Here is a 15,047-nt window from a genome sequence, read left to right as displayed (position 1 = left end):
GAATTCCATCACCTCCACTAGCTTTGTTCGTTGAGATGCTTTCTAAGGCCCACTTGACTTCACATTTCAGGATGTCTGGCTCTAGGTGAGTGATCACACCATCATGATTATCTGGCTCATGAAGATCTTTTTTGTACAGATTTTCTGTGTATTCTTTCCACCTCTTCTTAATATCTTCTGCTTCTGTTAGGTCCATACCATTTCTTTCCTTTATCGAGCCCATCTTTGCATGAAATGTTCCCTTGGTATCCCTAATTTTCTTGAAGAGATTTTAGAAACAGACATAGAGAATAGACTTATAAACATGGGGAGAGGGGAGGAGAGGGTGAGATGTATGGAAAGAGTAACATGGAAACTTACATTACCATATGTAAAATAGATAGCCAATAGGAATTTGCTGTATGGCTCAGAAAAATTAAGCAGGGGCTCTGTATCAATCTAGAGGAGTGGGATGGGGGAGTAGATGGGAGAGAGGTTCAAAAGGTAGGGGATATATGTATACCTATGGCTAATACATGTTGAGGTTTGACAGAAAACAACAAAATTCTGTAAAGCAATTATCCTTCAAAAAAAATTAATTAATTAAAAAAAATAAGGCTGATTTCTGGATGGATAGAGAGATGGATGAATAGATAGCTACGTGATAGGACAAATAGAGCAGCATCTTACTAGTAGCATTTAGGTCGCGGGTATGTTGCTGTTTGCTGTGAAATTCTTTTAATGTGGCTGTGTTTGAAATTTTTCATAGTAAAGTGTTGGGGACATACAATGATGTGGAGCCCTGGGGTCCCCTAGTGGTGAAGCAGAGGGGGTCCCCAGAGCTCAGAGCTTGTCCTAGAGCTCCTCCCACCAGGCACCATCCACCATTTTTTCCATCCTTATTCACCACTGTCACAGCTCTCGCGTGGGACCCAGTTCTGAATAAGCACAAAAATACACATCTCCCTGGCTCTTCCTTTACAGGAAAAAAAAAACAAAAACAGAGGCCCAGAGGAGCCCCGGTTCTCCCAGGACTGCTGATTTCTAGTCACTTCTCCACATCAGGTTTATTGGGGCCCATTTGCCCCCCAAGATCACAGGCTTTTGTTTCCTAGCCCGGAGCGTTGAATCACACCTTCGTACAGGAATACAGGTAACCGATCCCAGGCGTGAGGAGTCAGTGACACATGGGGCAGTAAAACAAACCTGGGCTGGGACTCCGCCTGGCGTCAGTTCCCTTATGTGTATTTGAAGTCATAGGAAACCAGAGCAGTTTCTACAAATAAATAACCCAGCAAGAGACAAGCCCCTCAGATCAAAGGAGGACTCTGGCCCAAACTTGAACCAAAACCAAGCATGCTCTCTCGACTCCGATCTGGCGGGCAGAGAGAGGAGTGGAGAAGGCCTATCGGCTGTGCAAACATTCCCTGTCTCTGCCCTTCCTGGGTTTGTGTGAGCCTGAGAACGGGAGCCGGGAGGAAGGCTGCGCTCTCTGAACTGTGGCCAGGCCCTGCCTCAGGACATTCCAGCCTGGCTTCCAGACACAGCAGGTGCCAGCACATTGGCCTCTTGTGTCCAAACCTAGGGGGCTCCCCCGTGGGCCGCACGCTAGTCTCAGGATTCTCACATCAGCCCTCTGGGGCCCCTGGCCCTTTGTGGAAACTTTCACAGCCCACCTCCCTTGTCCTAAGTCTGGTGGCTCTGATGGACCACTAAATATTGCTCCCCAGGTGGCATAGTGGTAAAGAATCTGTCTGCAAAGCAAGAGATGTGGGTTTCAGCCCTGGGTTGGGAAGATCCCCTAGAGGAGGGCATGGCAGCCCACTCCAGGATTCTTGCCTGGAAAATCACACAGAGAAGCCTGGTGGGCTATAGTCCATAGGATTGCAAAGAGCTGGACACACCTAGCGACTAAACAACAACAATGAGAACCTACTGTACAGCATAGGGAACTCTTCTCAGTGCTCTGTGGTGATTTAAATGGGAAGGAAATCCAAAAAGAAGGTGATTATGTACACATATGGCTGATTCACTTTGCTGCACAGCAGAAACTAACACAACGCTGTAAAGCAACTATACTCCAGTGAAAATTAATTTTAAGAAAAGAGCAGGGGTTTCCATCAATTGTTGTTCTGCAAATAGTTGTGATTCTGGTGTGCTTGTGAGGGGAGATTAACTCAGGGTCTTTGTAGTCTGCCCTCCTGGCTGACTCCATCTGGGCTTTAACTGAGACCCGAGGATTAGTGGAATGGAGGATAGCATTCCAAGGACTGCATGCAAAAAAGTCCTGGGGCAGGAAGGGAGCTTGGCATCTTCAGAGGAAATGATGAAGTGGCCATGTGGGCAGGAATGGAGCCTGGTGTGAGAGCATGTTGATGAGGAGGCTAGGCTGTGCAGGGCTGGACGAGGAGTTTGGACTTCATCCTACATTCAATCGAAGCCGTTAGATGGTTTTACACCAAAACATGTCATGCTCTGGCACACTGGCTGGTCTGTGGGAGATGGACTGGGGTGGGGGTGGGGAGCAGGCCGCTCGGTGGTTCTTGTGGAATCCTACAGAAAAGTCCTGGACCATGGTGGTGGCAGTGACTATCGTTTTTCCTAATGTGAGTCACCCTTCCTAGGGACACACAGGTTTGGGGGGAGGGCATGCACAATTGGAGAAAGGAAATCTCTTTTCCCAGAAAACTCATTTGAGGCCTCGACGATGAAAATGGACATTTTATGAGAGCAAAGAGACTTGTAAGAATCAACCTTCATCTTGCCCTCCCCTTTGGGCTCCTTAGGATTGTTTTTCCATAGCAAATGTCAGAGACACAGCTCAAGTTGGCTTAACCAAAAAGGAACTTTATTGGCTCAGGTAGCTGAGAAGTCCGGGGACAGCACTAGCTTCAGGCAGAGTTGGATCCGGGTGCTCAAGTGCTGTCTCTCTCCAGGTTTAGGTTCTGCCTGCTCTGTACAAGCTTCATCGTCAGGCAGGCTCTCCCTGCACTGAAGCCAGGATGGCTCCAGCAGTTCCAAGCTTGTCAGCCACGGTAGGATGAGAACCAGCTTTCCCATTAGTTCTTTGTCTCGGGTCACATGACCACCCCCGAACCAATCACAACAGCCAGGGAACTGAGCATGTTCGTTAGCCAGGCTGGGTCACATGTCTGCCTAGGGACTCAAGGTGACTGAATCGGCCCCACTTGAACCACAGGGACTGAGAGTGAGGGAATGTAGTTCCCTATAGGGTGGTGGTGGTGGTTGTTCAGTCACTCAGTCATCTCCCACTCTTTGTGACCCCATGGACTATAGCCCACAAGGCTCCTCTGTCCTCCACTGTCTCCCCGAGTCTGCTCAAATTCATGTGCATTGAGTCAGTGATGCTATTTAACCGTCTCATCTTCTGCCACCCCCTTCTCCTGCCCTCAACCTTTACCTTCATTCACGGACCTAACATTCCAGATTCCTATGCAATATTGTTCTTCACAGCATCAGACTTTACTCTCACCACCAGACACATCCACACGTGAGCAATGTTTCCGCTTTGGCCCAGCCACTTCATTCCTTCTGAAGCTATTAGTAATTGCCTTCGCTCCTCCCCAGTAGCATATTGGGCACCTTCTGACTTGGGGGGAACTCATCTTCTGGTGTCATACCTTTTTGCCTTATCATACTGTCCATGAGTTCTCCAGGCAAGACTGCTGGAGTGGGTTGCCATTTCCTCCTCCTGTGGACCACATTTTGTCAGAACTCTTCACCGTGATGCATCCATCTTGGGTGGCTCTGCATGGCATGGCTCCTAGCTTCCCTGAGTTACACAAGCCCCTTTGCCACAACAAGGTTGCGATTCATGAAGGAGTCCCTATACAGCAGGTCCTTTTTAAGTCAACCCCACCTGATTGGATAATTGATGAAGCGCTGAGCCAGGTGGGCCCTGCTGTGACTAGAGGCATCGTCTCTGTCCCAGGTGTGTGGTCTCCTGCCGTCCTCTATCTTCCCCATTGAGCTCCAGCTCCTGACCTCGTGCTCCACCCAGCACTGTCCCCCTGGTGGGTCCCTCTGCCTGGATTCCTCCCAGAACCCCTGCGCCGTCCCTTCCTTCAGGTGTCACCTTCTCAGCGAGAACTTCCCTAACCATCCACATAAATTAGCAGCTTCTCCCCACCTCATCTCTTTGACTTTTCTCTATGGCTCTTGACACCATCAAACACACACAGGATGCTCTTATTTGTTCTTTATTCTTTCTCTGTTCCCACCCACCCCCAGTAGACTAAGCTCTAACCTAACCCAGGGCAGGGTCTTTTCCTGAGTGGTTTCCTCTGTAGTCCAGCATCTAGAACCAGCATACAGGAGGCCCTCGATAAATATTTGTTGGATTCATCCAACTCCAACAGAGTCCTCTGGGCGGCACTCTGGTTCTCGCCTGTCCCTCCCCTCCATCTCAGCCAGCAGCATCCTTATAAAATACTTGTGTTCTCCGGGCTCCTCTGCTCTGCCAGTGTCCCCCCCTGCCACCCACCCCAGCTTTCAGGATAAAGTCCAGACTCCTGAACGTCACTCCAAAGTTGTTTCAGGTCTCTCGCTCTGTTCGTCTCTGCCGTGCCTTGGAGCGGACTGCACCCTTCCGCTTATTTAGCATGGATTTTCTGCTCTTTGAAACACAGGTATTTGTGGGATCAAGCCAACACGTCTCCCTGTGGAGGATGGATGGGAGGGGGCCAGCAGATATCCCAGGAGGAGGTGGTGGTGGTGGTGGTGTTGGTGGTAGGGCTGGGGCATTTTCACAGCAATCTTTCTGGAGTCTCAGACTCAAGTGGGCACATCTATGGGGCAACTGCAGGTCAGGAGAAATGCCACATCAACTGCTGATGCTAGTGTTTTGGGTTAAAAAACACAGCAGACGAAGTGTTTGTGGCTACAATCACTTACCCAGTTAGGACAGAGCACACCACCCACAGGGAAGGTGTGGCGCCCGCGGTCTGACCCAGGCAGCTCCATGTTCTGACTCTGTCCTGGGAGGGGATCCCCTTTGAGGGTCGCTGGACTCTGTGATCAGGCTGCTCTGAGCACCACCTGACTTTCCAGCTGCCAGCCTTGGGGGTACACAGGGCTCTGATGGCTGGACCTCGGGGCGTTTGCCCGGGACAGGGTGCAAAGGACCAAACCCCCATAGCCAGGCAGCATCCCAGGCTCCCTGATAAGCTTTCCTTTGGCAAGGAGAGGAGAGTCAGCTGGCGGGGCTACTGTGCCTTCTGTGGTTTGTGACCTGCAAAGCCAGAGTTGGGACCCAGCTCAACTTGTCCTTGATGTGGCAGTTTCTGGCTTCCCAGATGGCTCTAGCGGTAAAGAATCCACCTGCCAATGCAGGAGACATGGGTTCAATCCTTGGGTCAGGAAGATCCCCTGGAGAAGGAAATGGCAACATATTCTAGTATTCTTGCCTGGGAAATCCCATGGACTTGCAGGCAACAGTCCATGGGGTTACAAAAGAGTCAGACACGACTTAGCAACTAAGTTACAACAACCTGTCCCCTCAAACCTACTTATATCTACTGATGTATGTACTGATGTATAAGGAGATGAAAGAGGCTGAGGAGGCTGGGGTGTGCTGGTGGGATGTACCCTGTCTTTCCAGGTGGGGATTGCTTATCTGTGGCCCCATTTGATGAACTGGTAAGACCAGATAGATGCCCAGTGGCAGGGAAGGGCAATCTTGGGAGGCTCCTGGGAGACCAATCTTGTAATGGCAGAAAGCATCATGCACCTTGCAGACTCAATGTTGGGGCCAAAGGGACAAGGTAGAGGGGGACCAAGCTGGCCGAGCAGGGTGCTCTCTCCCCACACCTGTATGCATAGTAAGAACTGAGACACCAAGACACTTGGGTTATTATTATTATTTTTTTTATCTTTTGGCCATGCCACACGGCCTTCAGGATCTTAGTTCCCTGACCAGGGATGGAACCCACGCCCCCTGAATTGGCAGCCTGGAGTATTAACAGCCGGACCACCAAGGAAATCCTGGGTTATGTTTAGAGTAGGTATTGCCCTCTCCAGAGAGTTCTGGGTTTGCTGAAAGAAGCCAGGATCCATGGCTGCAGCCTCTGGGCACCTCAGGCAGTGGCAGAGGCGGGCTGGCCTTGGACTTGGTGAGTCTGGGGAGAAGCACCAATATCAGTAATCTGACTTCCTCTCTTCCTCCATGATCATAGGGGAGAAAACCAGTTTTAACCAACAAGGACCTATTGTAGAACACAGGGAACTTTGCTCAATGTCATATGGCAGCCTGGGTGAGAGGGGAGTTTGGGGGAGAGTGGATACATGTATATGTATGGCTGAGTCCCTTTGCTGTCCCCCTAAAACTATCACAACATTGTCAATCAGCTATGCATGTCGCTTCAGTCATGTCTAATTCTTTGCGGCCCCGTAGACTGTTGCCCACAAGGCTCCTCTGTCCATGGGATTCTTCAGGCAAGAATAATGAAGTGGGTTGCCATGCCCTCCTTCAGGGGATCTTCCTAAACCAGGGATCGAACCCATGTCTCTCAAGTCTCCTGCATTGGCAGGCAAATTCTTTCACCACAAGCGCCACCTGGGAAGCCCTTAATCAGCTATACTCCAATACAAAATAAAAAGTTTAAAAAAAAGAAAACCAGTTTTAAGAGGGAAGTTACTCTTTTTTTCCTCAATTGAGGGCAAGCCTTAAAAGGATGTTTTGAAAAAGAGTTATAATTTAAAAACATATTGGCTTGTTCAGTGCCTCCAGTTTCTGCTTCAGCACTCCCACCTGTTTTTTCAGACAGCATTGGACACAGAGCCCAAAGTCGCAGAGCAGGCAAATGGCCAAGTGGGTTGTTCCTCCAGCAATCGCTGGGCAAACTCATTTGCTCATTGTCCACGTCCACTGGGCAGCCACTGTGTGCCGGGTTGTAGGAAAGAAAAATGGGTTTATGTAGTGGCCACCTTTCAGGAGCCTGTAGCCCAGTGTGGAAGATGTTGAGGTGTTCCAAAGATAGAATGAGAGAATTTAAAGAAAGTTTTGATCAGTAAGCTGTGGGTGAAGAGAAAGAAGCAATTGCTGTAGACTTTAGGGCCAGGGGTGAGTTCCTCAGGGGAGGTAGAAAGGGAACCTTAAAACAAACCGCCAATCTCCAAAGGTCAAGTGTGGCAGCTGGAAGCATGGTGGTAGAGAAAAAACATTTTAGTCAAGGAATTAACAGAGCATGCTCGAGTCCATCAGGGGTCAGCAGGAAATTGTTGTAACAGTCTGGGACCAAGAACAAGTCTGCTTTCTTTTTTGGTTTTGTTTTAATATTTATTTGGCTGCATTAGATCTTAGTTGCAGCATGCAGAATCTTTAGTTGCAGCATGTGGACTCTGAGTTGTGGCATGTGGGATCTAGTTCCCAGACCAGGGATCCAACCCAGGCCCCCTGCATTGGGAGTGGGGAAACTAGCCACTGGACCGCCAGGGGAGTCCAGCATAGATCTGCTTTGAGTACTATTTCCTTCTCCCCCTTTTCCACCTTCCCATCAGACCCCCTCACCCCATGGGTGGTGTGTCTTCATCCATGGAATCTTTCAGAAGAGTGGTAATTTAATACTGGGGAGTGTCAATAAGTCATCTTTTATTTATTTATTTTTGTCTCCCTCCTCTTCCCTTTTGGGAGCTCTGGTTTGCTTGAATCTGAGCCATAAACCAAGCCCTTGTGAAATAAAACAATGAACCAAACAACCAACCCAAAAGACTTCCTCCTCCTGGGTCTCAGAGGGGGCAGCCATCTCCCCTACCTCACCAAAAATCTTAAAAAAAAAAAATTACTTATTTGGCTACGCTGGGTCTTAGTTGGCACTCAGGGTCTTAAGTTGTGACATGAGAACTCTTAGTTGCATGTGTGGGATCTTAACTCCCCAACCAAGGACTAAACCAGCGCCCCCTGCATTGGAAGGTGGATTCTTAACCACTGGACTGACAGGGAAGTCCCTCGTACTTTTTCTAATAAGAAAGCTATTTCAGGACCCAAGACTCTGGCCTGCCGTGTCTGTCACACTTCACATTGTCCAGGCAGAACTTTTGCCCAGAGCCCAGGGTGGGGCATCCACTAGGTCATATTTGTGTTTTTCCCCCAGCTCCATAAACACATCACTCCACAGGGCATGAGTTTCCTATGTAAAGTCCTCTGTGTTGAGCTTTTGAGAAAGCATTTTTGTGTAGTAGTACCTCTCAGGGAATGGCATAGCACTACCCATCTGTCAGTGAAAGAGGTAAAAATCCCATTTAGTAAGTCAGGCCAATGATTGGCTGCATCAGGCATTGAATGGAAACCAGACAGGGATGATGGTGATAAACTGACATATGGCAGCTTGCAGTCCAGCAGACCACTCACTGTCCCTGTATCTCTCCATCCGTCTAGTATCCTTGAAAGGATTCCCCCATTTTACAGCTGAGGAAATGGAGGCTTGACGGTTAAATGAATGGCGAAGTTGACCCACGGCTCCTAAGTGGGAGATCTGAGGCTTAAATCTGGATCTTGTCACACAGCCTGCGAGCTTAGCCAAGGCACTGTCAAACATTCCTGAGGTTGACACTTAACTGGTGGTTGACAAGTGTCTCTGGACTGAGTTGATTCTCTGAACTGGTGGTTCTTGAGCAACATTAGAATCCCTGGAGAGCTTGTTAAAACACAGATGGCTGGCCCACCCCTGGAGTTTGAATCAGTCAGTCAGTAGGTCTGCAGTGGGGCTGAGAATCTGAGGTTCTAAAAGGTGGAGTCAAGGATGCCACCATAAAAACTGTTGCTCTGAACCGTCTTGAAGCTCGCTCTAATTTGATCTTCTAAACCACTCTGAATATCGAGGCTCTAAATTAGAAGTTTCTACAATAATGGAAATGTTGTAGATCCACGCGCCCAACATGGTTGCTGTTGTTTAGTAGCTAAGTCATGTCTGACTCTCTTTGCGATCTCATGGACTGTAGCCCGCCAGGCTCCTCTGTCTATGGGATTCTTCAGGCAAGAATACTGGAGTGGGTTGCCATTTGCTCCTCCAAGGGATCTTCCTGACCTAGGGATCAAACCCCCATCTCCTGCCTCTCCTGCAGTAGCTGGCAGATTCTTTACCCACTGGTAGCTAGTGGTGATCAAACTCTTAAAAGTGCCTAGCGTGACGGAGGAACTGAGTCTTAACTGTATCTGATTTTAATTTAAATGTCCATAGCCACACGTGACTTGCTGCTAGTGTATTGGACAGCCTAGCTCTAAACCAAAGGGCAAGTTAGATATGTCAATGTGGCTCAATTGTTTACTTCAGTGTTTAATCTCCAATAAGTCATTGAGGAACTCTTCATTAGGGAACATCTGGTTTGCGGAAGAATCAGGCTCATCATTTAGACTGTGATGCCTGATGCAGAGGGTGATGGGACCTTGGGATCCCTGTGGGGGCAGGGATCTCACTGCCTTTTCCACCAGGACCAGTGCAGTGCCCGCTTGTGGGATGCATAGACCGTGTGTGTTACATGAACAGGAGGGGAGACAGGTCACAGACCTGTCTTCCTACCTGCCGTGACGGTGGAAGGCTTTGACGCTACCAGCCCCGGTGGCCGATTTGGTGATGACAGGTCTGGGTGTTGCCACAGCAGGACCCGATGAGATTTGTTCAGATATGCTTGGGGGTGGGAGTGGTCTGTGATGGTGAAGTTCTCTCATCACATGAAACTCTCCTCCTTGGCTCAGCAGGTGGCTCCCCACTGGGAATTTCCCCTCTCAGAGGAGGTATTTTGTTTGGGGAAGATAATTTTAAGACTTGATGGAAGTATAAAGGGTTCCTGAGGCAAGTGTTTACTATCCAAACTGTGACTGAAAGCGATGCCCCAGTTGAAACAGGGGCTGAAACAGAAATGGGCCCAGTCTTACCTCTTCCTTTCCACCCAAACAAGCAGGGTGGCCGGGAAGGTGGCGTGTGCCCCATAATTTGGAGTCAGATGGCAATTCTCTGATCCATTTACTGTTCTTGATTATAAGCAACAATCTTCTGCACTGTGGGTCTCAGTTTACTCATCTGTAAAATGGGAGGGTGGGACTGCACGAGATCCTTGCTACTCAAAGCATGGCCCATAGCCCAACAGCAGAGGCAGCCTCGCTTGGGAGCTGGTTGGAAATGCAGAATCAGATCCTACCCCAGACCCATGAAATGAGAATCCTCATTTTAACAAATTCTCCACATGGTTCAGGTGCACAGCCAAGGGCTGACTGGAAAGGGTCTCTGATCCCATCAGCTCCTACATTCTGTGAGCCTGATGCTAACTGGCAAGTCGCTTGGTGGTGGTGGTGGTCTGGGGATCTTCCCAACCCAGGGATTAAACTCAGTCTCCTGCATTGCAGGCAGATTGTTTACCACCTGAACCACCAGGGAAACCCTCCTGGTTATGGGTAGTATTATTGTTCCCATTTTAAAAATGAGACAGCTAAGGATCAAAATGACCTTGGAGTTTAAGAGGCATTATTTCAGTTTTACGGGTTAAAAAAAGCAAGGCCTGAGTGGTCAAATGGTTTTCCTGATGTTGAGCTGCATGGGTGGCCTGGAAGCCTCTGGGGCCTGTGCTCCAGGTCCCCATAGTGTCCTGCTGGTCTGAGCCGAGCCTAGGCTTTGCGGAAAATGAGACTTGCCTTGGTGCAGATGTAACGGAGAGTGACGGCTGTCCCTGTGCTGTCCCATGGCCCAAACCAGCTTCCGGGTCCCCCTGCAGCCCTACCACACCCCTCTACACTCCCTCCCGCTCCCCCTTCCGGGGCCCTCACCCCTGGCCTCAGAGCTTACACTGAGCCTCCCCTACCTCCTTCTCCTCCCTCTCTTCATGGTAATCCCTGAAGAGAGTTTGGCTTCTGCAGGCTGCAAGCTCTGCAGGCAGCAAGGGCCCACCTCCACCCGGGGCGGGGATGCTGTGGGGCGTGGACCTGCTAATGATGCTCCTCTGGGGGTTCAGGGGCCTCTGTGGAGGCTCGAATAACCCCACGCTCCTCTTCTCCTTCAGGTGATGGCTTCTACTACCCCAGGGCAGCTGGAGGAAGAGCAGAGCCCCCACCCCGGCTGTGTGATGGCAGCGAGGCGAGGCAGAGACAGCCAGGGGCAGGCGACACCCTGCCCCTCTATGTTCCTGGGAAGCCTGGCAGATACTCGGAGCTACAGCTGGATAGAGTGGGGGTGCCGAGCTTCTGGAAAACTTTAGCTTGTTATTGTGAAGCCTTGTGAAGCAGATTGTCCTGGAGTTCCGGCCATTCCTCCTGCACACGACTCTACCCGAGGGGCTCACCGTGCCCTGCAAGAAAGGGGCCAGTTCACGACCAGCGGGACCCAGCCAGGCTCCAGCCAGCAGCTCCCTGAGGAAGCTTCTAGCATTGTTAGCCAACTTGCCTGCTTCCCAGGCCTTCTGTGGCTGGGCACCGTTTCCAGACCATATCTTGCCAGCTGGAGAAGCCGAGTCCAGCTCCTGCTGCCAGAGAGCTTTCAGTGGCCAAGTGGAAAAGCTGTCCTCCACCCCTGGGGAAGAAGTCCCGACTGAAATTTGAGAATCTTTGGGATGCGTATCAACGGGACCTTTCTCCATGTTTCTGTGCTCAGGGCCCTGGAAGCCACTCGGGGGGCACAAAAGCCCAGAGGACCACCCCACCCCTCCCCGGGCAATGTGGGGTCATGAGCTCTTTGAGGCGGGGGAGGGGTGCGGTTCTCTCTGTCTCTAGTGCCTCAGACACAGCAGATCTGTTTCATGTTAGGAGAAAGATTTTGAGCATTATCCTGCCAGGTGTAATTGGTTTTACATCCATCCTGAAACTGATGGTTTTTGTCTCTGAAATGACCTAGGCTGTAATCAGAAGGTGTGAGGGCCACAAGTCCCTGTATCCCAACCTTCCACTCTGCATATGGGGAGTCGAGGCCCAGAGAAGCACATGCCTGGGTGAGGGTCACCCAGCAGTTAAGGCTGGAGGAGTGCCCACACCCAGATTGCCTCTCATCCTCCAGGCCCCACCCTGCTCAGCGCCGGCCACATTCCTCTCCTAGCTCATGGCCCGAAGTTTGGGTTCATGAAGCCCCAGGATGGCTTGGAGCTTCTTACCAGCAAAGGACAAGTCAGTTTTGGTTTTGGTGAACAGATGGAGGCTCGAGAGCTGGGCCTTGGCTTTCCCTGAGGACCACAAGACACTCCTGTCCCCAGCGTCCCCTTCTTTCTCTTGCAAAGAGCATGAAAACAGACACTCCTCTTCTGGGGACCATGGGGAGAAAGGTGCCGTTTTATGCCCCACTCCAGCGGCTCTGTTGAGGCGACTAGAATGGGTCCTGTTGTTCTCTCCAGGTCAGGCCAGGGCCAGGCAGGGTGCCCACCAGGAGGACACCTTGGACATTGATGCTGACAGCATTGTGCCTCCCTCCCCTGGCCTCCCCAGCGCACCTGTGTGGGAGGGACCGGGCACAAGGCCAGGGTGCTCTGTTTCAGACCCTCCTGCCCACTCCGATTCACTGAACTCACACAAAGCACTTTACCTGGAGCTGGGAGGTCAGGGATGATCAGATTTATCCCTGAGCTTGTTTAGAGGCAGGAACCTGCGTGGCATGAGGAACCTCTGGCCCATTCCTCCGTGTGGGAGAATATCTGTTTGTTTTCAGGCTCCAGGGAGGATCTGAGGACATGGGCAAGGGAGCTGGAGCAGGCTGCTCTCCCAGCCTCGTTTACTCGTACTCGAGCGTGCAACAGAGTACTCGAGGACAGAGATCTTTCTCCAAGAGTGTTATATTCTGACAGGGGCATCAGGCATCTTTTTTTTTTTTTTAAGTTCCTGTCTTGAGGATTACCTAGACAAATTCCCATAGTCAGTTTCTGTCTGAGTAAAAGGAAAAAAAAAAAGTAGCTTTCATAAAATAGAAATGAAATAAAATTCTGTCACACAGAAAAATATATCCAGAGTCTAGGGCTGTTTCAATTCTCCATGGGGTCGGAGCCTAGTTTCTTACTCTCCGCTTTACCATCTTCAGCACATGGCTCCAACTACCTACGTGGCCACAGGTAGCTGCTAAAGATCCAGCCATCATATCCATATTCCAGCTAGCAGGAAGGGGGGGCATGGAGAAAGGCTTCCCACCTTCTGTGAGGACATATCCTGGAATTCACACACTGTACTTTTGCCATATTGGCTAAAACAATTCCAGAGACTGAAGAAGGTAGCCTTTATTTTAGGTGGCTGTGTGCCCAGACAAAACACAGGGGTTCTTTTCCAGGGAAAATGGATGTTAGGGGACAATCAACTATCTCTGCCCTGCCTTCCTCTTGGATGGGTAATATTAAAAGAGTTTATAATACACAGGCATCCTATTTAAGATCTCAATATTATCATCAAGGCTTGTTTTAGAAGCACAGACTAACATTCAGTCAGTTCAGTTGTGTCCAACTCTTTATGACCCCATGGACTGCAGCATGCCAGGCTTCCCTGTCCATCACCAATTCTGGAGTTTACTCAAACTCATGTCCATTGAGTCCTTTGATGCCATCCAACCATCTTATCCTCTGTCGTCCCCTTCTCCTCCTGCCTTCAATCTTTCCCAGTATCAGGATCTTTTCCAATGAGTCAGCTCTTTGCATCAGGTGGCCAAAATATTGGAATTTCAGCTTCAGCATCAGTCCTTCCAATGAATATTCAGGACTGATTACCTTTAGGATGGACTGGTTGGATCTCCTTGCAGTCCAAGGGACTCTCAACATTAGAAATCAGCTAGTCCACAGCCTCATTTTTCAGATTAGGAAACTGAAGCCCAGAGAGGTTAATCAAATCAACTGAGATCACACGGGAAGTTAGTGTTTTTTCATTTTCTCTGTTTTTTAATTTAAGAAGAAGAAAAAATCAAGCTTTATTCTGGAGGATAGCGAGCTCAAGCACCAAGGATGAAATTCCATCCGTCACTAGGTCTCTGAGCTGGAGGACACAGGCAGGAGGGGCTGGCATGCCCCGATCTGCCCAGTCCTGAGTCATGGCAGCTGAGGACTTGGCACTGGCCGGCTGGAGGGTGCCCATGCTGGCATGGCCTCTGTGTGTTCACGTGTCCTGTGTGTCTGTGTGTGTGTCTTCCCCATACACTGACTCCAGCCTGGTAAGCTTGCAGGTCTGATTCGGTGTGCTTCTGTTTCAGGGAGCACTCTGCCAGGATGGGAGCTGCTCACAGGCCGGACATCTCCTTTAGGGGTATGCTGACCATCGGTTGGTTCATCCTGGCCCACTTTCCTGGTGCTGCATCCACGGGTAAGCCACTGTACAGTATCTGGGCCTCTGCTTGTCATCAAAGAAGGTGTAACCACTTCTGGAAGCAAGGGGCTGGGGGCCAGGAGCAAGAGCCGTGGGGGGGTGGGGCGCAGGGTTCTGGCTTGACCCTGCTAACTCAATGACCCTGGGAAGGTCTTATCCTGTGCTTCGGTTTCATCAGGCAGCCTTGGGGGTTACAAATTCAGTGTCTACAGGTGCCAGGTACATGATGCAAAGCAGTGAAGCTGGCCAGGTAGAGATGTGGTCACCTGTAGAATGCAGGCCCCTCTTAAGGAACTCACCCTTCTCAGTCCTGGCCAATGGCCCCCACATGGGAAGAGGGGGGCACCTATTGCAGGGTCTATTGAATTTTTAAGAGAAGCCAGAAATATAGACTTTTGTATAAAAGCTCTCTACTTGTTAAAGGATGGCAACCAATTGAAATTTTATCAAACACTCAGGGTGGGGTGGAACAGACAAAAAACACACGGCTGCCAGCCAGCCTGCCGTCTGGGAGCCACCTGACCTTCATGTTCCCTTCCTAATTTGCCATAAGATCTGGTGCATTAAGATACAGCTCATAAGATCATGGGCTTCCCTGGTAGCTCAGACAGTAAAGAATCTGCCTATGATGCAGGAGACCCAGGTTCAATCCATGGGTCGGTAAGATCCCCTGGAGAAGGGAATGGCAACCCATTCCAGCATTCTTGCCTGGAGAATCCCATGGACAGAGGAGCCTGGTGGGCTACATTCCATGGGGTGGCAAAGAGTTGGACGAAACTGAAGTGACTTAGCATGCACACAC

At 50.1% G+C, this 15,047-nt stretch overlaps 1 protein-coding gene across 1 annotated transcript in view; it reads left to right on the top strand.

The window, feature by feature from the left end:
• The window catches only part of CEMIP (cell migration inducing hyaluronidase 1), a 160,893-nt gene that overhangs the window by 78,670 nt on the left and 67,176 nt on the right, over positions 1 to 15,047 (top strand). Inside the window, exon 2 of the mRNA XM_081546724.1 lies at positions 14,133 to 14,242. Coding sequence (XP_081402850.1) covers positions 14,149 to 14,242 — 94 coding nt within the window. The 5' untranslated portion in view covers positions 14,133 to 14,148. The remainder of the gene's footprint in view (positions 1 to 14,132; positions 14,243 to 15,047) is intronic.

The sequence above is a fragment of the Giraffa tippelskirchi genome, chromosome 12 (genome assembly GCF_054371585.1).
Source record: "Giraffa tippelskirchi isolate mGirTip1 chromosome 12, T2T-mGirTip1v1.2.pri, whole genome shotgun sequence".
Taxonomy (NCBI): domain Eukaryota; kingdom Metazoa; phylum Chordata; class Mammalia; order Artiodactyla; family Giraffidae; genus Giraffa; species Giraffa tippelskirchi.
This window is presented reverse-complemented; position numbering and strand designations above follow the sequence as displayed.